Source organism: Bos mutus, chromosome 9 (assembly GCF_027580195.1).
Source record: "Bos mutus isolate GX-2022 chromosome 9, NWIPB_WYAK_1.1, whole genome shotgun sequence".
NCBI classification, from domain to species: Eukaryota; Metazoa; Chordata; class Mammalia; order Artiodactyla; family Bovidae; genus Bos; species Bos mutus.
This window is the reverse complement of record NC_091625.1, coordinates 79,738,674-79,761,835: the sequence shown is the minus strand read 5'-3', so window position 1 is coordinate 79,761,835 and position 23,162 is coordinate 79,738,674. Positions and strand designations below refer to the sequence as shown.

The 23,162-nt window shown below is 38.0% G+C and overlaps 1 protein-coding gene across 7 annotated transcripts in view; it reads right to left on the bottom strand.

The window, feature by feature from the left end:
- The window catches only part of ADGRG6 (adhesion G protein-coupled receptor G6), a 152,081-nt gene that overhangs the window by 105,641 nt on the left and 23,278 nt on the right, over nt 1–23,162 (bottom strand). Inside the window, exon 1 of one of the 7 annotated variants that reach the window (XM_070376770.1) lies at nt 10,821–10,884. The exons of the other annotated variants lie outside the window; for them this stretch is intronic. Within the exon in view, the coding sequence (XP_070232871.1) occupies nt 10,821–10,881 (61 nt within the window). The 5' untranslated portion in view covers nt 10,882–10,884. Of the gene's footprint in view, nt 1–10,820; nt 10,885–23,162 lie in introns of those variants that run through there. 7 annotated transcript variants of the gene reach the window in all.

The following is a 23,162-nucleotide window of genomic DNA, read 5'->3' as shown; positions in this document are numbered from 1 at the left end:
AGTGGGTTGCATTTTCTTCTCTAGGAGATCTTCCTGACCCAGGGATAGAACCCATGACTCCTGTTTGGTAGGAGGAGGATTCTTTACCACTGAGCCAACAGGGAAGCCCAATCTAAAAGTTATGGATAATTAAATATTATGATGCTTGGAAACTAAACATATTTTTCCAAACCAGATAACTTTCCTTCTCTTCTTCAGTGGTAATTAAAATATTAAGACTAATTTCATATTCAAGTTTTAAAATTTATAATTTAATACTTATACTTTATAGATTTTTTAATAAACTAAAATCTATATAATGTTTATCTAAAAACTTTATCTTTTTATCTTTCATAGAACAATTTCACTAAACTAGATCATTAGGGAGAAATCATAATTTAAAATAAACAGCAAATAAAATCTTATTCAAAGACACTGGCTGCACCTCCTCATTTTTATTAAGTGATAAATATAATTTGTTTTCTGAATGCTATTTAAAGTAGGATTTAATATTTATTTGCTTAAAGATGGTTCACTATTTCCAGATACTGAATTTTTGAAAGATACTATGTTATTTTCTTATTTCCAAGTACTGTCTTTACTCGAACAACCACATAAGTTCTGAAAAATCCCATGGACAGAGAAGCCTGGTAGGCTGCAGTCCACAGGGTCACAAAGAGTCAGACATCACTTAGAAACTAAACAACAATAAGTTCTTCGTGACTATGAATAACACACAGATGCTTATCAAGGTATCAATAAAATTATTAAATAAAAATACAGAAAAAGCAGGATATTAACTTTATACACAGTAAGGTCAAAAATGTATCTCATTTTCACAGAAAATACAGAGAACACATTTATAGACAAGTATTTTTTTATCCGTTAATATCAACAACCCATTCATGTATATCTGGGAACCATGCTGGGGTACATGTACAAGTTATATAGCATATGAGTAAATCAGAAGTCAGAATTTCATCTGTATTTGTAGGAGAAATTTCACTTATCTAAATATGTTTGTAAATAAATAAAACTGATTTTTTTCCATTATCTTTCTTCTTCTAAATAGTTAAATATATATTTACTCTGGGGAAAATGACAATTTATGACAGATGACTATGAATGAAACTGATTTTATTCATTTATCTACCATGTGATTAGTTTTGTTAAGAAATTTTGGTAATCTTTTAAAATTGCTTATAAGGTTAGCAAACTTAAAAAAAAAAGTCTGAGGAGAACAATGGAAACAATTTTACTACCAGGTCTGTGGTTTACTAATTTTGACTTTGGTTAAAAAAAAACACAACAACTCAAATAGTTAATTATGAAAATTTCTTTATGCTTTATTTAGTTGGTAAAGCTTTAATAAGAATGCTCAAAAAAATGGGAGTTTTATAATAAATATTATCAAGTTAATGGCAGAGATCATTTCTCCTGAAATTCTTTTTAAAAGACTATACTGTGCGCCATGGACAATAAAAATTGTTCAATTTCCCCTTGTTTATTCAGAACATTATAATTTCTCATTTTAAATAATGATCACTGTACTATAGCATAAATAAGGATTGGGAAAGCATTGCAGAATTGGGTCTCCTCTGGAATTTGACTTTTGGAATAAATTCCTGAGAGAAACTTAGTTTCCTAATGTTCTTCCTTTCAACAATTTTCTCTTTGCCTCTGGAGAATTTTTTTCCACTCAGTTATATTCTGTCTCTCTACACTTGTTATATCTCTCCAAAACTCCTACTACCGACTTGCCTTCCACTCTAATTTATTCTGTCTTTGCACAAAGGTCTTTATGGCATCATGCCCTGATGACAAGCTACGTTGCCAAATGCTGAAACTATGGGCCTCTTAAGAGGTGAACTGCACCAAAAGAAGTGTTTTCTAAATTAACCCTAAATGGCAAGCTTTCCAGGCATGGGATCTGATTCAGATTACACTTTTGACATTCATTTCAATTAATGAAGTTCTGGTGATAAAGTTTTGTTTGTTTTTTAATTGTTTTCATTGGTTAAATGCTCATAAAATTATAGAACTCTAATTGGACGGAATTACAGAGTGTAAAGTCCACTGTTTCATTTTCTAACCTATCAGAGAGGAGGAGAGGAAGAAGAGGCAGGCACAAAGTGCCCAAGGCTACAGAGTTTTACTCAACAGCTTAACTGTGATTAGAATTTTGCTCTCCATTCACATTTCCAAGCAAAGGATAAACCAAGATCTTGATTTTTTCATTAAAAAAAGTGGTCATTAAGTTCTTACACTACGCTAGGCGGCCCAATTAAAGCAGATGCTATTAATAACCCTGTTGACACAGGGAACTATATTTTCTATCCAGTGATAAACCACAACGGAAAAGAATGTGAAAAAGAATACATACATAAATAATTGAATCAGTGTGCTGTACAGCAAAAATTAACAGTATAAATCAACTATACCTCAATAAAATAAATTTTGATTCTTAATAACGAGTAAAGATATATTCTTTTGACTGTTTTCTTCATATATCCAAGGTTTTGTTTTACATGATGTACATGTGAGCAGTTATGACTATACACTCTAATCTTATTTAACTATAAATGCATTCATGCTCAGTCTTATCTGACTCTTTTTGACCCTATGGACTGCAACCCACCCGGTTCCTCTGTCCTTGGGATTTTCCAGGCAAGAATACTGCAGTGGGTTGCCATTTCCTCCTCCGGGGGATCTTTCCAACCCAGAGATCAAACTGTCCTGCAGTGCAGACAGATTCTTTATCATTTGAGTCATCCTAGAAGCCCGCTTTAAGAGTACTTCTAAATTCTTACAAGTGCCCTTAATATCATTAAAACCTCCTACAGTTTTAACAGAAGAGCCTGGAAGGCTACAGTCCATGGAGTCGCAAAGAGTCAGACACAACTGAGCACACACAGTGAGTTGAATGCACACATTGGGAATTGAATAAATACAGGGTTATTCACAAACAGGAAGACTTGTACACAGTAGATAATCAATAAATATTTGGCAATATACAAATTGCCACAGATGAACATTTACTCTCAGGAATACATTTGCATTTCATACTGTCTTCCTTGCAAAATAACTTGCAGCAAATGTTGGTACGAAAGCATAACTACACTTAACTCCCACTTCTAATGTTTCTCTTTTCACAGATGTGTAGTTACTTACAGGAAAGACTACCTGGTCCCACTGCATATATAAGCTACTGTTAATATGCAATGTTTATGATGAACAAGATTTTAACTTTATTAAACAAGACTGCCTTAGCACTGCTTAACTAATGTTTGTCTGTAGGTCCGGAGCCAGAATTTCCAATGCGAACCACACCTGCAAAACACATGCATAAATAAAAATGTAACACAAAAGGGAATGCTTACCCTATTATGCTAAAAAGTAATACATGAGAATAAAAGCAAAAAAAAAGAAAAAACCACCTGGTTTCTAAAGTTTCATTGGTGTAAGGCAATCCAGAAACAATTATTTGGCATTAAATCTAGAGAGTTGTAATGAAAAGATTAAGTGGGTAATTTCATAGTGGTTTTTATTTTGTACTTCTAGTAAAGTACACAATAATCCTTAAATTCAAAACATCCCAGGAGCATGGACAGTTTGAAGAAGGCCTGTTTGTGATTGCCAAGTGCGATAGAGCACTGCATGAACTTAGCTCTTGATATCACAAAAGGTTTCTGTTTTTCAACAAAAGACAAAGTCAGTAAGAACATGGGATGACAAGGCTGGGTACCCAAGCAAAGGAGAAGAAAAGCCAAAGTTGGTCTTGGTACTCATTCTCAGCACTGAGCAGGGAAAGAAGAGATTCTAATTTTAGTGTGGTTCTAGAAAGCTCTGAGATTAGCCCTTATATAACCGTGCTTGATTGATAGTTCCTAAATCAAATTCTTAGTTTCAGTGCTTCATGCCAATTTTTACTCTCTGCAGGTATCCAGCTTCTTTGAAAGCATTCACATTGTTGTTATAAAACCAATGCCAAAGGGCAGTTTACAGTCTAGAAGGGATTCTCTACCTGGCTGGTCCTTGCATAAGCTCCAAGTGGTCTATTAACCTCCAGTAAGTGATGTGAAGGTGTGGACACGGCAAGTGGTCAGACTCTCAACAGGGACCCTGACTCAAAACTGTGAAGTACAGTATTAACAAATACAAATGTTTAATATCCAAGGTTTACACAATAGCTAAGACACATTACAAATTAACAAGTGTTCTGAATGTGAACACTTCAGTATATAGAGGTAAAATTCTTACAGTAATTTAGAGAGTCGATACAACATCAATTAAATCCAGTGGGATGTGGATTGTGTTTGTGTATATAGAGGTGTGGGGTGAGGGGATTTGAAAAATTTCTAAACCTCTTAGCTATTGAGAGAAAAGTCTATTTATATTTGGGGTGCTTCCAAGTTTGTGTGTGGGGGGGCTGGGTGGATGGATGGATAGATGACAGGTGTTATTATCAAAAGGACAAAAAATAATTTAAATGGTTCAATTACACACCAGATGAAATTAAGAATTGTATTTAACTTCTTTAAGATAAGGATTATAGTGTATAAATCTAATGATGCTAATTATAACTGTTTATGAAATGGTAATTGCCTTGAGAACTCTTTGTATTAAAATGATATCAAAGAAAATTAATTTAGATATTTTAAAGTTTTAAAGCTAATATGAATCTGATAATATATCAATGCAAAGCTTTTAACCATTATTTAAAGTATTTGCTTTAAATTTTTAAATTTATGGAATATGATAAATAGTCTCATTTAGAGTCTTCATTAAGAATTAAATTATTGAACTACAACCAAAGAAAATTAGATTTTTCTCAACATAGTTTAAGACACAGCCTTAATATTATTAAATTGTCATTCTGACAATGAATTTTTTATGCCCTGTATTTCTTTCATTTCAATATAATGTCAAAGATACAGGACATAAGAATTTCATTGTCAGAATATTTTTTAATTTCAACATAAAAATTATATTTAAATTCAGTGTCAGACAAGTATATAAAATTATGAGACATTAACTATTCACTAACAATATTCGTTTCACATAAGTCCCTAGGGATCCCTCCTAAGATGCTCTGGAAAGCAGTAGAAAGCCACATCCCTCAGGTAGGCAGGTACCTACTACGCATGGGAGGGCAGAGTCAAGTGGAGCATACCCAGTTATGCCTTCCACAGATTACCAATCATTTAAACCCAGGAATAAAATCAGCTTGGAGCTCCCTTCACAGGGAGGAACCATCAAAAGAAAGAGATGTTTCTCCCCAACATACACCATTGCCATTTCTCTGGGTTGTTGTGGTTTCATTGTTTGAGTCATATTGCAACAACCAGAAGAGTTTATATAAGATTAAAACAGAACCACAATGTATTTTGTTTTAATTATAACTTCCAAAAGACCAAGTGCAAAATTCTTAAACTCTGAGCTGCAAGCTCTTTTTGGTTACACAGTAGTGAACTCACAAAGAATACAATGGTCTCTGAAGTTTATTCAAAAAGGGGGGAAAAAAAGTCCCTACAGAGGCACCCCCTGGTGGAAGGGACATGCACTGGTGGAAGCAGGCTGCCCAGCTGGTCCTGAACCCCTCCGCGCTTCAGCTCTCTCACTCGCTCACCCTGACACTGGTCTCCAATGTCTCTATGTTCTAAGAAGTACAGCATGACTCAGGGATGGAGGGTATCGGATATGAAGCCATACTGTCTGAGGGTGCTTTCTCGGCTAGCTCTTCTATCCATCTGAGCTTGGACAGTTGTAAGATGTCTCACAAATTCAGTTTTGCTCATCCATTGAACAACAATAATACCACCCCTCTGAAGAGATTGTCATAAAAGATGATAATATAAATGATGTAGTTATACATCATGTCCAGGACAGTAACTTAGAATATACCTCAATATGTATGTCATGACTGTTACATTGTTATTAGTAGAATAGTGTATTTGATTACCAGTAGCATATACTAACTGGGTTGCCATTGCCTTCTCTGACAGCACATACTATCAGAGAAGGTGATGGCACCCCACTCCAGTATTCTTGCCTGGAAAATCCCATGGACGGAAGAGCCTGAAGTCCCTGGGGTCGCAAAGAGTCGGACACAACTGAGCAACTTTCCTTTCACTTTTGACTTTCATGCATTGGAGAAGGAAATGGCAACCCACTCCAGTGTTCTTGCCTGGAGAATCCCAGGGACGGGGGAGCCTGGTGGGCTGCTGTCTATGGGGTCACACAGAGTCGGACATGACTGAAGTGACTTAGCAGCAGCAGCAGCAGCATATACTATAGCTGCTATGATGTAATAGGTGAACTATTTGAACCCCAAACTGAAGTTTCAGTTAAGGCAGTTGTTTTACCTATCATATAAGACAGCAAAATATAAGATAGCGAATCTTTAAGTAGTCCCCAACTACAGTCTTATCTGTAAGTATAATAAAACTAGTTATGAGGAGGAATTTGTACTTTCTGAACTACTCTTTAGAGCAAAGTCAGTCTTACAACAAAGCTATCACATGCACATTATTTCAGAGATAACTAACTAGGTGTTTTGTGCCAGTATGTCCCAATCATCTACTCCCTCCCCAAAAAGGAAAATAGGAACAACGCTGTCTTCCAATGGAGCTTGATTCAAATCTATAAATTTAGTCTGCTGTGAAGTCTTTCTCCTGAGAGAAGTCTGAGCAGCAGTGTAGGGAAGGGCAGAGAGAGGCCTTGTTATCACCCAGAAAGGAGGGGAAAGACATCGTGAAAGTCGCTCTGAGTAACAAATACAACTGTGACTAATGTATTATTTGGCTGCTTTTTGTTCCTTCACATTTACAAAATTATATGGTCACTCCAGTTTCCGAGCTCTTGAAGGGTGGTTAGAATTCTCCAAGGAAACTTCCAACTTGGGTCTGTCTTGACTTCCCACCTTTGTGGTCTCTAAGAGTATCGCATGTTCTTGAGGTTGTGTTCTTCCTCAGCCTCCAAGAAATAACTCTTGGGTTTTCTCCTTATTCATTAAGTTTGCTTTTATTACTACCTTCTCTGATTATTTTCCCTTCTCTTGCCTGCTCAAAGGTTTCTTTTCTTTTCCCTGATAGTCTAAGTCATGTCCAACTCTTTGAGACCCCATGGACTATATATTCCATAGAATTTTCCAGGCCAGAATACTGGAGTGGGTAGCCTTTCCCTTTTCCAGAGGATCTTCCCAACCCAGGGACTAAATCCCGGTGACTCCTGCATTGCAGGTGGATTCTTTACCAGCTGAGCCACAAGGGAAGCCAAGAATACTGGAGAGGGTAACCTATCCCTTTTCCAGAGGATCTTAATGACCCAGGAGTCGAAAGGGGGACTCCTGCATTGCAGGGAGATTCTTTACCAACTGAAGTACAGACTGGTTCCAAATTGGGGAAGGAATATGTCAAGGCTGCATATTGTCACCCTGCTTATTTACTTATAGGCAGAGAACATCATGCTGAGCTGGATGAAGCACAAGCTGGAATCAAGATTGCTGGGAGAAATAACAATAACCTCAGATACACAGATTCCACCACCCTTATGGCAGAAAGTGAAGAACTAAAGAGCCTCTTGTTGAAAGTGAAAGAGGAGTGTGAAAAAGTTGGCTTAAAACTCAACATTCAGAAAACTAAGATCATGGCATCTGGTCCCATTACTTCATGGCAAATAGATGGGGAAACAATGGAAACAGTAAGAGACTTTATTTTGGGGGAATTCCAAAATCACTGCAGATGGTGATTGCAGCCATGAAATTAAAAGACGCTTGCTCCTTCGAAGAAAAGCTATGACCAAGTTAGACAACATATTAAAAGGCAAAGACATTACTTTGCCAACAAAGGTCCGTCTAGTCAAAGCTATGGTTTTTCCAGTGGTCGTGTATGGATGTGAGAGTTGGACTATAAAGAAAGCTGAGCGCCAAAGAATTGATGCTTTTGAACTGTGGTGCTGGAGAAGACTCTTGACAGTACTTTGGAGAGCAAGGAGATCATACCAGTCAATCCTAAAGGAAATCAGTTCTGAATATTCATTGGAAGGACTGCTGCTGAAGCTGTAACTCCAATACTTTGGCCACCTGAGTGAAAAACTGACTCATTAGAAAAGACTGATGCTGAGCAAGATTGAAAGCAGGGGGAGAAGGAAACGACAGAGGATGAGATGGTTGGATGGCATCACCAATTCAATGGACATGAGTTTGAGCAAGCTTCAGGAGTTGGTGATGGACAAGGAAGCCTGGCGTGTTGCAGTCCATGGGGTCGCAAAGAGTCAGACACGACTGAGTGGCTGAACTGAACTGATAGTCTCATCTTTGGAATTTCATTGCATTTTAGGTTGTGTTCTCCATGTAAATAATTCCCAAATCTGCATCTCCATTCTTCACCTCTGTCCCATTCACTGGTTCTGCATTTGTGGCTCCAGATGGACACAAGGGCAATGATACCTTCGAAATCCTTTTCTCCCCCATAAATTTCCCATTTCAATTAAAGGCAACTCTGTCCTCCCAGGAGCTGATTTCTCACTACTTCTGCTCTAGACGGTAATTTTTCTCACCTAGACTTTTTATCCCTCCCTTCTCTTTTCTAATCCTTCCTTCCCACCATAACCAACCTAACAGTTATGAAACAAAGCTCATTATCATATCCATCTCTATTTAAAAAATAAAAAAAAATTTGCAAAAGAAATTAGGTGTCCACCAAAGCCCGAACATATGAACCTGAAATCAAGTTCCTCCATTCCCTAACATGAATTTCTGATTGTTTCCCCTCAATACTGTCTTCCAATCAGCTATAGGAAAGGACAGTATTTGCCCTGTAGCCTCTGACACATGTCTTTTGCTTACTCTGCATAAGTTTTTTCCTCCAACAGAATTATACAATACAGGCACACCTTGGAGATATTGTGGGTTTGGTTCCAGACCACTGCAGTAAAGTGAAATATTGCAATAAAGTAAATTACATGAATTTTTTTGTTTCCCAGTGCACATAAAAGTTATGTTCACACTGTACTGTAAGCCTATTATGCATACAATAGTATTATGTCTTAAAAAACACAATGCACATGCCTTAATTTAAAAATACTTTATTGATTAAAAAATGCTAACCATCATCTGAGCTTTCAGCGAGTTATAATCTTTTACAATAGTAACATCAAAGATCACTGATCACGAATCACCATTATAAATATAAAAATGATGAAAGAACTTGAAATTCTGTGAGAACCACCAAAATGTGACACAGAGACTCTAAATGAGCAAATGTTTTGGGGACAATGATGCCACGGGCCAGTAAGACTTGCTCAATGAAAAGTTGCCAGAAACCTTCCATTTGTAAAAAACACAGTATCTGTGGAGCACAATAAAGTTAAATGGAATAAAATGAGGTGTGCCTATATAACTGTAACAGATAAATTCTTTTCCAGATGCATTTATGTCCATCACAAATCACCTTCATTCTGTTGAGATTTATAATCACTCCAATGGGCTTTATTCAATATGACTTTCAAAAGAATCTCCTATTCTGGCTGTTTTCCTCTAACATATATTATTTTGAATTTCATTTGATTACTTTCGTAAGGGGCTTCCCTGGTGGCTCAGACAGTAAAGAATCTGCCTGCAATGTAGGAGACCTGGCTTCGAAACCCAGGTCAGGAAGATCCCCTGGAGAAGGAAATGGTTACCCACTTCAGTATTCTGGACTGGAGAATTCCATGCACAAAGGACTGTCAAGCTAATCTTATTTCATAAGCCCCAGTCCCTCACTGTGTATATTAAAGTATATTTATGAAAATCAGTAAACCTTTGAGTATGAAAGAGAAATAAGGTGTAACCAAAACAGTCACAGAATCACAGAGTCTTGGCAAGGAACCTTCAGGTCCATCACAGTTCATCATGATGTGAACTGTGACCCTCTGCTGGAACCCCCAATGGCACCCCTGCCAGACAATGTTCTGGCTGCTGCCTGATTCTCCAGCAGGAGGAAGCTCATTTCTTTAGAGGATAGGACATTCCATTGTTGGCAGCTCTTATTGTTAGAAAGTTCTTCCTTACTCTGGGCCAAGACATACTTCCTGGTAACTTTCCCTCATTACTCCCAGCTCTAGTGCTACAAACATTTGGCCTTCTGTTATTCTGGAAAGTTAGGTAATAGGATCCCTACAGTCTGTTAACGTTTGCAAAGCCAGTGTATTGTTTTATGGGGCCTGGGATGGCATAGTCCGGATATATGCCATATGCCATACCCTAACCAATGTCATATACGTCTATGCTGTCTGGTATTGTGGATTCGTTTTACCTTTCTTTTTTTTTTTACCACTTTCTTCCTTTAGCCAAACTTGCTGTTTTGATTCTATTGCCTACATGAAATGGCATTTTTTTTTCCTAGCTGCCCCACTGGATTATTTCTTCTACCCTCTGTCTTTCTGCTACTGACCATATTTCTAGCATTTCCAGTTGAGAAGTCATACTTTGAGTCTCACTGTGGAAACATATTAAAACTACCAGAGAACAGACGGCTGTACCCATTCATTGGGAGTTACTGGAAAATCCAGTCTCCTTCCCCAGTCAACAATCTTGCATCATTAATTGGCAATAATTTATACCAGCTCTCCTTCAGCTAACACCATTAGTTTATAGATATATTGCCCCTTGAAAAAGATTAGCAAAAATCCATTTGAATTAAGGGGAATGATAGTGTGGACAGGACACAGGATTGGAGACAGAAGGCCTGAATCAAGCCCTCCCTGCCTCAAAGACCCTAAGGTGATGATGGGCAAATCAATTAACTTCTCTGCAGTTCAATTTCCTCATCCCTAAATAACAATAATAAACTACATACCAGAGACATCTATCCTTGTTTCAGCCACACTGTAGCAAGACATGGGCATTTTTACCTTCATCCTCAAAGATCTAAACATTAAATTCTGTTTCCAAGTTCCCAGGACCCGAAACCTAAAGATGATGAAGGTGAGTTAACAATCCAGTTGACCTGATTCCAACACCCACACTTGCATATAACACACACTAAAATGAGGAAGAAGAATTTGCTGATAATCAAGGCCTATCATATTTTAGGATTCTAATGACATATGCAAATACTTAGTGAATAGTAAAATAGTTTAGAAGGGATAAAACCCTGTCAAACCAACAGTGAATATGCTTGGTGATAAATTAAAACGAGTCATCATACAGTCCTCTTTTTCTAGTCATCGGGGCCTCTCATTCTGTCTGAAGTTGTTTCCTGGGTGGGTCTAATCACTGAGACATTGATTACTTGACAAATTCAAGAAAGAAAATAACTTCACGTTGTCTCATTAATCAAGTCTTGTATCATATACTCTCTTTGTTGTGACATGGGAGGCAAATGACAGGATCATACTTTTCCAGTGTTATCACCATTTGGATGATGTAAGACTGTTCAAACACCTCTGAGTCAGTGAGGTGAGAGCCAGGCTATTTTTATGCTCAGCAGACTTCCTAGTGTAGGTAGCTAGGATGGAAACTAGACGGCTCACTGACACTCCCACTTGTTTCACCTTCTAAGCATCTGGACAGAAGTCCTTCCCTAAAAGGTTTAAGAGCTCCTATCAGCCTCTTCCTTGTGCCATAATCCTTCAGACCACACTACAGTTTTTCCCTTGTTTCTCTGGAGTGGGAGAGAAAGAGCCTCAAGGACGTTCCTACTAATTCACATATACAGAGAAGGAAGGTCTGGATAAAACCCCAAAGATTAGAAAAACAGATGTATTGATATATAAAATAAACATTATCTTTATCTCTCTTGCAAAAGCTATCATTTCTTGGCTTGGTCAATAATTGTGTTTTATGGCCACACAACACCCAACCTTCACAGCAAGATTTATGAGGAAAGGAAGTCATTTCCTCGAGAAACTGCCTTAGAATGAGGTAGCTCATTATCTAAGCCAGCAGAATGTCAACTCTGCTTAACCCAGACTTCCTTCACAAATGAGGCGAAAAACATCCTGGTTAAAAACATTCTAGTTTAGTGGAGAATAGAGAAAGGTCATCAAGCCAATATTCACATAATCTACTTTTATTAAAAATAAAAACTTTCTATCTCTATGGAATGTCATCTAGTGTTTACATGTTTACATTTCTTCATGAACTGAATTAGAGATTAGTGAATTGAGAGTATCACTAATATGCCAGAACATGCTACTACTCATCACTATGCTAGCAAGTTCAGTATCCACATATTTTTTCAACGAAGGAAGGGAAGCTATTACATAATACAGAGATACAGTCATGCTATAAAGGAAGCAACAAGGGGTAATCTACCCATGTGTTGACATTAAATTCTGTTACATTTACTTTTAGAAGAACTGAGTGCCAGACCTTTTTCTGGAACTCCAATAATATATATTTTAGATTTGATGGTATTTTGTTCTAAAGATCTGTATTTAATTTCCCCTTTGTAAAGCTCTCATTGACACAAAGTATCAATACAGTCCTGAATCGTAAAAATGCAGCTAACTTTTGTGAGACAACAATATATCTTTGCATCTCATTAAAAGATGGCCTAACACAGGACAAAAAATTAACATGAAAACATGCCAAATTCCACAAGCTGTGAATTAAGTTGATTAGTTAATGGAGAGGGGGTGGGAAAACTAGTGACACATATTTTCCTACTTAGTCATAAATACACTAAAAAAAAAGAGAGAAGGAGAGCAATTTTTAAAAAAATAGAGCAGAGGGCAATAGTTTTCATGAACTCTTCTCTTCCATTAACCCTGCTAAGAGTGATCAATATTGTTGCTTTAAAATTGTCTTAAATATATACCAATCTAGATCTATAGTCTGTGAACACAGTGCATTTCAGAACAATTTCCATCTATGAAAATAAAACGAGGTTAAGTTAAAGACATTTCTAAGAAGTTTTCTTTTAGCATCCTTTTCAGAGGGTCATGTCATTGTTGGATTCCCACTGCATTTTCGTCATTGAGAGTGATGATTATACCAGCAAACACAGAACAGAAGAATCTTTTTTCATTTCTGACCCTGCAAGATGAGATCACAGAAAGCCTCACACAAAGCCCATGGGCTGCAGGACATGTTTCACTGGGCCTAAAAAGACACAGCCCTCTTCACTGTGACTTTCTTTGAACTACAGGCTTTAAAGGAGCCGTAAGGGTTGAGGTGGGTGGGGGTGGAGGGAGGAAGGGAGGCAGGGACAGAGGCAAGAAGAGGCAGTGTATCTTCTCAGAACTAGAGGCATCCGGATGGCCAAAGTTAGGAGTGAATGGGGAAACACTAAAAAATCCAGGACAATTGAAAAACATTAGCCTTTATTAAATTTTTTTTTTCCTTTCCTGTTATATCCACATCACTCACAGCATTTCTGACCTCAACTCCAAAGGAGAGTGGGCTTCATCTGTGACTTTCAGGCAAAGCCAAGTTTTGCTTCTGTCCTGCCATGGGCAAAACTGTTCATCAACCCCCGTTACATAAATGAAGCTCAAAACACTCTTTTTGGAAACAATTCTCAAATGTCTTTACACGGGCAAGAATTCCATGCTTTAAAAAATATTGCGCTACAGTTCCTCTGACATATAATAAATTGAAAATTGACTTTCTGACATACAAAGAACATGTTTTTATACTCTAGTAATAAAAATGGAAAGAGTAAGTTGTAAATTCCTCCTCCTCAAAACCCCAAATGAAAGACCATTAGGGAAAAAGGCATATAAACTGTTTTCAACTTTCAGCCCACTGAATGCATTCAATACTACACGGTTGTAAGAGATCAAATCTGTCTTCTCAAGCATATTTTGTTTCTTTTCCTCAGGGGAAAAAGCAAGGTATCAAATATCATCTGTTTCTTGATGCTGAACAGAATATAGAAAACCCTGACTCCAAAAATGGACCTGGTGACCTGGTTATATGACACTAAGGGTTAGGGGAGGACCTTTTCTTAATATGGTTTTCATGATTAATGAGTGATATTACCATATTTACTCCCACATCTTTCTGGCTTGCAGAAGCCCTTCTGTCTTGAGAATACCATCAAGAAAAAATGTTTTCACCACCTAATTTCTAACCTCCCCTTACCCTGTTTTTCTGCTTATAAAAAAAATTGCAGTAGCAAATTAAAAAAATTTTTTTTTCAGCAGAACATTTTTTTTTTCCTTGCCAGGACCTGTTAAAGACTAAAATAAAGGAACCAACAGCTGCTGGCGATGGTCTGCAGTGAAAAGTAAAGTTCAAGACCAACACTCACATACCTAGCCTTTGCACAGCTGCCCTTCCCCTACCATCTTTTTTCCTACCCTCTTCCCATTATAGGTGGCAGATTAGTGGCAGATGTATGACTATCGCAAACTTATGGGAGGAATAAGAAAGCTTAAGGAGTAAACTGGAAATGCCTCAGCTACATAAGCAGTAAAAGAACCAATGTTTAAATGAAAAAAAAAAAACTTTCAGCTAAGGAACACCTTTCCACCACTTCCAGGGTCCTCATTTACCCTTTGTGTGGATCACAACAGCAGTGACTCGGGGATGGCAGCTTTCTACAAATAATACTTATTCACCGAAATAAAGAGGAAACACTCAAAATTGTAGATTAAGGTCAATGAGAAATGTCATGGATTTATAAAAATAGATAAACATTGCAGCAGACGGCTGATGCCCAAAAGTTGGATGCTTATGTCATCACTTACTTCCCTTTCAAAAGTGAAAACATAAGAGGAGAAAAAGGAATATTACATTGAAATGAATTTTTAGCACAAACATTCTCTTTATGCCACTTTAAGCTATTATTAGGTTATTAAGATAAACAAGCAAGCAACATTTAGAAAGGAAAAAACAACTGCTAATGAGACATGCACATTACTGCACTAACCCCGGAAAAGTCTTCCCAACTGGTGGTTTTCCCTAAAGTTCATTTTTAAGATCCTTGGTTGAAATAAAATATTATTTCTCAAAATAATATTTACTTGGTGAATAACTATTCACCCTGCTAACAATATAGCAAACACTTCATTGGTACTTTCCAAGAGATCAGGCTCTGCTAAATATGTTACATGGATTCTTTCACTGAATTGCCACAATGACCCTAGGAAGTAGGAACTATGGTGACTTCATTCCACAGAGAAGTAATTTTTCCCAAGGCCATATCCCCGGTACACAAGCAAGAGTACCAGAATTTCCAACTCACAGTTTGACTTCAGAGCCCATGTACTGAACCACTGCGCTCTCCCATTTCAGGCGGTCCACATGAGGGATGTGGACATCAACAAGAACAGTGTTATAAATGCTAGATAGACTCCTTGGATACATCAAGAAAAAAATGAAACTTAATTAACCAGAATTTCAACTGCAATGAATGAGTTAAAACAGCTGACCTCAAACTTTAGCCTGCGTGGGAATCGCTTTGGAGGGCTTGTTTACAGGCAAACTGCTGGACCCCACACCCAGAGTTTCTGAGTCAGTAGGCAAGGATGGGGCCCAAGAATGTACATTTCTCCCAAGTTCCCAGATGATACTGATAGTGTTTGGCCCAGGACCAGATCACACTTTAATTACCACTGGTATAAAACATCACTCTGGTGATACTTTGATTGAAACATAAGGGGTGAATTTTTTGAGTACTATTACTGAATGAAAATCAGGCATATAGTACATACCCTGACTCCTACTTAAGGAGATGAGGTAAATTTAATCAGAAAAGGATGGGCATGTGAGGGTGTGGACTCTTCATAGCCTCTGCTTGTTTGGTATCTGTGGGCCATTTAGAGATCTGTGGTGATGGTGGGTTAGTCGCTAAGTCATGTCCAACTCTTGCGATCCCATGGACTGTATAGACTGCTAGGCTCCTCTGTCCATGGGATGAGCCAGGCAAGCATACTGGAAGTGATTGCCATTTCCTTCTCCAGGGGATCTTCCTGACCCAGGGATCAAACCAGGCTCTCCTGCATTGCAGGCAGAGTCTTGATCAACTGAGCCACCAGGAAAGCCCTTGGGGATCTACTTTTCACATTAATTAAAGAACCTGCAGTAGGAGCCACAAGAACTATGTTCTGGTTCTTATGCTACACAATTATGATTAAATATTCAATTCAGTCTCCTCTGGAACATAGGAACAATAATTCCCTTCCTTTTTTTTTCTTCTTAAATACACCAAAGAGCAATATACAAAATAAAGCAGCATTACTGAGACACTGATTTAATTTGATTTAATCTCAAAACATAGGACTTCTGTTTCTTTAGAGAAGATTACTTTTATACCAGTTTATGATTATTGATCCTAATGATGAGTCAGGATTAGAGCATATTTTAATTCAAAAATTTCCTAAAGAGAGACAATGAAAGTGGAAAAATTGAAAAGGAGTTTACCCTTTATAAAAATAATTGACTTTTAAATAATAAAATGAAGAGAGACTGTTTACACAATCCTCTTGAGATGAATGAATAGGAACAGAAGAAAAGGTGGGGTAACAATTAAAGCACAGGTACAAGAGTTCTGTTGTTACACAGTTATCAAGAAAATGGAAATAAAAGCAAAAATGAACAAATGGGACCTAATTAAACTTAACAGCTTTTGCACAATGAAGGAAACTATAAGCAAGGTGAAAAGACAGCCTTCAGAATGGGAGAAAATAATAGCAAACAAAGCAACTGACAAAGAATTAATCTCAAAAATATACAAGCAGTTCAGACAGCTTAATTCCAGAAAAATAAATGACCCAATCAAAAAATGGGCCAAAGAACTCAACAGACATTTCTCCAAAGAAGACATACAGATGGCTAACAAACACATGAAAAGATGCTCAACATCACTCATTATCAGAGAAATGCAAATCAAAATCACAATGAGGTACCATCTCACACTGGTAAGAATGGCTGCGATCCAAAAGTCTACAAATAAATGCTGGAGAGGGTGTGGAGAAAAGGGAACCCTCTTACACTCTTGGTGGGAATGCAAACTAGTACAGCCACTATGGAGAACAGTGTGGAGATTCCTTAAAAAACTGGAAATAGAACTGCCATATGACCCAGCAATCCCACTGCTGGGCATACACACCAAGGAAACCAGAATTAAAAGAGACACGTATACCCCAATGTTCATTGCAGCACCATTTACAATAGCTAAGACATGGAAGCAAATGGATAAGAAAGATACACAATGGAATATTACTCAGCTTTTAAAAAGAACACATTTGAATCAGTTCTAATGAGGTGGATGAAACTAGAGCCTACTATACAGAGTGAAGTAAGTCAGAAAGAAAAACACACCAATACAGTACATTAACGCATATATATGAAGTTTAGAAAGATGGTAACGATGACCCTATATGCGACATAGCAAAAGAGACACAGATGTAAAGAACAGACTTTTGGACTCTGCGGGAGAAGGTGAGGGTGGGATGATTTGGAAGAATAACAGTGAAACATGTATATTACTATATGTGAACTAGATCACCAGTCCAGGTTTGATGCATGAGACAGGGTGCTCAGGGCCAGTGTACTGGGATGACCCTGAGGATGGGATGGGGAGGGAGGTGGGAGGGCGGTTTAGGATGGGGAACACATGTATACCCATGGCTGATTCATGTCAATGTATGGCAAAAACCACTACAATAGTGTAAAGTAATTAGCCTCCAATTAAAACAAATAAATTAATTTTTAAAAAAGGTAATACATATTTCCTAGACATATCTAACAGCCTCAGAACTTTATTCTATGTCTGCACTAATAAAATCTGTTTCTTACTAGCACTGATTTCCCATATTGTGTTCAGAAACAACATTTCCTAATATAAAAGGTGAACCTCACTTGCTAAATTTGAATTAGGGCATTTTTACAGTTTAAACAGAAAGTTGTTGTTACAAGATTCCCAGTTCCTCCTAGTCCTCAAAGACTTAATAAAAACAGAAAACTAAATTCCTCTTTTTCTTGTCCTGTCATTCTTTTAGTTGAAGCTGTGGCTCATTTGTTTCATCCTTATTTTACAAGGTTTTGAAAATTAAAACAATTAAAAAATCTCCCACTGGCAATTACATTACAACTGAAAAGAACTTAATAAGTGTGAATACCCAAAGTATTAGAGCAAGATGGAATACTAGTCTTTCATAACCAGACTGAGATGAGAAATTATAACTTTTACAATACTTGTGATTTGGTACTGAATCATTAAATAATGTATGGAGACTTTTCTGCATGCCATCAGTTTCTGACAGAATGATCTGTGTCAATTAATCTGAAAAGGATTCTTAAAGTGAGAAGACTTCTAAATGAAAAACAAATGTATGCAAATATAAATCCCACAAATGGACAAAAAGGGTTCACCAGCCCCCCAGTACACACACACGCTCTCCCCAACCTTCACACAACCTGATTGATGGCCTTTTCTACAGATGTGTTTCTGTGATCACTTCAGCCATGAAGCCTCTGTTTCCACCTAATACGTGAGTTTTGATAACAGATGATCTCAGTCTCACAGGATGAGTCTGTCTCTGTACCATTAACTTGAAAGAACAGGGAACAGTCAAGGGGTACATAAGAACAAAACAACTCTGTTCTGGACAAGGAGTCAGCATTCAGTGCAACACTCATCTTGAAACACATTCAAGACCAAAAACAAAAAGAAGACAAAGAAGATGCTAAGGGCCTGAAAATGATAATAATATTGCATATTATAAATAATTAGGCTCAATTTGATATGACAATTTTGCAATGGTATGTATAATAACCACATGATCAGTCATGTCTGACTCTTTGTGAACCTTTGGACTATAGCTGATCAGGCTCCTCTAAGAGTCTTGTTAATCTTTAACTCCTGTTTCTTTTTGTATCAGTTCAGTTCAGTCGCTCAGTTGTGTCCGACTCTTTGCGACCCCATGAATCGCAGCACACCAGGCCTCCCTGTCCATCGCCAACTCCCGGAGTTCACCCAGATTCACGTCCATTGAGTCAGTGATGCCATCCAGCCATTTCATCCTCTGTCGTCCCCTTCTCCTCCTGCCCCCAATCCCTCCCAGCATCAGAGTCTTTTCCAATGAGTCAACTCTTCGCATGAGGTGGCCAAAGTACTGGAATTTCAGCCTCAGGATCAGTCCTTCCAATGAACACCCAGGACTGATCTTCTTTAGGATGGACCAGTTGGATCTCCTTGCAGTCCAAGGGACTCTCAAGAGTCTTCTCCAACACCACAGTTCAAAAGCATCAATTCTTCGGTGCTCAGCCTTCTTCACAGTCCAACTCTCACATCCATACATGACCACAGGAAAAACCATAGCCTTGACTAGACGGACCTTTGTTGGCAAAGTAATGTCTCTGCTTTTGAATATGCTATCTAGGTTGGTCATAACTTTCCTTCCAAGGAGTAAGCGTCTTTTAATTTCATGGCTGCAATCACCATCTGCAGTGATTTTGGGAGCCCCCCAAAATAAAGTCTGACCCTGTTTCCATTGTTTCCCCATCTATTTCCCATGAAGTGATGGGACCAGATGCCATATGTTAGTTTTCTGAATGTTGAGCTTTAAGCCAACTTTTTCACTCTCCTCTTTCACTTTCATCAAGAGGCTTTTTAGTTCCTCTTCACTTTCTGCCATAAGGGTGGTGTCATCTGCATATCTGAGGTGATTGATATTTTTCCCGGCAATCTTGATTACAGCTTGTGCTTCTTCCAGCCCAGCGTTTCTCATGATGTACTCTGCATAGAAGTTAAATAAACAGGGTGACAATAAACAGCCTTGACGTACTCCTTTTCCTATTTGGAACCACTCTGTCGTTCCATGTCCAGTTCTAACTGTTGCTTCTTGACCTGCATACAGATTTCTCAAGAGGCAGGTCAGGTAGTCTGGTATGCCCATCTCTTGAAGAATTTTCCACAGTTTATTGTGATCCATACAGTCAAAGGCTTTGGCATAGTCAATAAAGCAGAAATAGATGTTTTTCTGGAACTCTCTTGCCTTTTCGATGATCCAGCAGATGTTGGCAATTTGATCTCTGGTTCCTCTGCCCCTTCTAAAACCAGCTTGAACATCTGGAAGTTCACGGTTCACATATTGCTGAAGCCTGGCTTTGAGAATTTTGAGCATTACTTTACTATGAAGTCTTTACTTCTATTTAATTATTCTTTTTGGTAAATTTCCCAGAAATTAATCAGAGATACAGCATCATCACCCTGGATGAACTAGCACAGACTAGTTTTAAAAATCAAACATCTATTTTTAATTTTAGTAAAATTTATAAATACTCATTTGAATGAGAAGTATATCATATAAATTGATGAATGTTTAAAAGCACTGGCTACATAATGTTTCTAAATAATGCATACTGAGACTATTTTAACTTGATTTAAAAGAATAAGGCACAGGCACAATGAATTTTGAAATATTTGGTCATAAAAAAGTCAACAGTACCAAGTCCAAAATGTACTAATTCCTATATTACAAAAAAATAAGCTCCAAGATGGTTGTTTGGATTTTAGAATGTTTTTTTCCCACGGAAAGAACATTATAAAATTCAGTTAAAATCCCAGGCCAACTCATAACATAGCTAAGGCAAAATTAACAGCAGCCCAGAATCCCAAATCTACTTAACACCCTAGAGCCTCAGCCCAAGATTCTGTTAAGCTAGGAGCCTTCTCGGAAAGGTACAGAATATAAAGATCATGGAAGCTCCAGTGCCTCCCCCACATCCCCACTCCCACAGTGCTATGGAAAGGGGAGGAAGGCGGATTACTTTAGGAGGTGTGCTGGAAGCTGAAACCTACCGCAGGGACAGCTCAGTCAAGAAAAGACAGGAAGAGGAAAACTTCACAATATTGGACTCTCAGGCACGTTGTTTCCTTAAAGCCAGAGTTCTCATGTTATTAACGTCATAGGAAGTTTGTCTTAAGTACTATATAAATTGGAGTACACAAACAGAGCCAAAATGAATGAAATGCAGACTAAGCCACCAGGGTCTGCAGCACTCTGAACAGTTCAATAAATCTACTCCAGTATGGTAACTAAAAAGGACGGTTGTGTCTTGGTCTACTTTTTCATGACACAGCTTCGTGCTTTTCACATCAAACCCATAGAGTGGATGGGTTACCTTAATCTTAAATGTCTCCTTTTAAATAATGTACTTTAATTCATTCACATTGCAATACCCATACTCTCTTAGTTTTGTGAAGAAGAAGACATAGCCCCCACATTCTAGGCACTCATTAGCAATAAAAAAGCAAATATAAATATGAATAAAAATAAAACACAATCCAGCAATAAAACACAGAATAAGTACAAATTATTATAGAATTCCAAAGGAGAAATGGGAAAAGAATTGGAGATATAGAAAATATTTCCTGCTTCATTTCTACCTTTAAAATGTTATCTAACAAGTATATACATATACATGAAAATTAAGGGAAAAAAACCTACTCATCTTACCAGCCTCATTTTAAATGTTCCCCACATGAGGAAGCATTTAACACAAGTCTTAAGATCAGGAAGCACCTTGCTGCTGCTACTGCTAAGTCACTTCAGTCGTGTCTGACTCTGTGCGACCCCATAGACGGCAGCCCACCAGGCTCCTCTGTCCATGGGATTTTCCAGGCAAGAGTACTGGAGTGGGCTGCCATTGCCTTCTCCATGTAGCAAAAAAGGAGAAAGGAGTTTTAGACTGAGGAAATAGTGTAAGGAGGACTTAGAGGCAGGGAGATATATGAAATATCAGACAAAAATATATTCTCCAATTTATCTATTTCTTAGATTATGAATAAGGAACCTTCGAAATAGCTTAGAAAATACTAGTAAAGAATACATGGTGAAGGATCTCAATGTTAATCCATAAGGGCAGTAATTAACTCAGCAACCAAAAGCTCTTCAAGGTTCCTGAGCAAATAACCTTCCTTCCTGCTGGTTCCTGCCAGCCACAATAAAAGATCCTGCGTGTTGCAACTAAGAACCCCATGTTCTTAGTTTACACGAAATGGTTTACACAAAATGTTTACACAAAAGTGGTTTATTACTAGCTTACAGATGAAAACAGGCATTAATAGCACCAGTTTTTCTATTATTACAAAAGTTGAGGTAAGAAACCATCAGGCTCTACATAAGAACGAAGAGCATGGACTTCCCTGGTGGTCCAGAGGTTAAGAATCTGCCTTGCCACGCAGGGATTGCAGGTTCGATCCCTGATTGGGGAGCTAAGATCCCACATGCCATGGGGCTACTGACCCCATGTGCCACAACTAGAGAGCAGCCTGCCAGCCACAGTGAAAGATTCTGCATGCCACAACTAGGAACCAACATAGCCAATAATTAATTAATTTAAAAAAACCTTAGGAGGAAAAATAATGAAGAGCATTCAAAAGACCAAGGAGATACAAGAGATGTTCCCAGATTTAGCAAAAGATTAGGCTTTACAGGGGGGTTCCCTAATAGCTCAGTTGGTAAAGAATCCACCTGCAATGCAGGAGATCCCGGTTCGATTCCTGGGTCAGGAAGACCCCCTGGAGAAGGGATAGGCTACCCACTCCAGGATTCTTGGGCTTCTCTTGTGGCTCAGCTGGTAAAGAATCCACCTGCAATATGGGAGACCTGGGTTCAGTCCCTGGGTTGGGAAGATTCCTTGGAGAAGGGAAAGGCTACCCACTCCAGTATTCTGGCCTGGAGAATTCCATGGACTCTATAGTCCATGGGGTCACAAAAAGCTGGACACAACTGAGCGACTTTCACTTCACTTCACTTCACTTCACTTGGGTTTTACAGAAGTGTTGCTAAGGAAGAGTCAAAGATATCATTGGCACTTTGATTCTGGAGGGAAGAAACATTACAGTAGTAACACTGAAACCAGGAAAAAGCAGCTCAGACTGAAGAATACCTTAGGCTGCAGCCCAGAGATCCACAAGAGGCTCTCCTAGCCAACCTGCACTTAACCGATGCCTCAGGTTAAACTACTTCGATGACTTTCTTTGTAAAACACTGAATGATGCAGCAAGTTGAATATTCAAAGCTAATGACCCTCTGAATAGCTGTTCCCATTAGTTGAGTCGGGCTTATTAGATGATATTTGTTACTATTTTTTCCAGTTATACTTCATATTCTAGTTATGAAATTTACTGTATTTTACATGACTCAATAAATATACAAAAGTAAAAGGATATATAAGCCTATGAAAACTTGGTCAAATCATTAGAAAGATTTTGAATAAAGGTAAATAAAAATAGCTG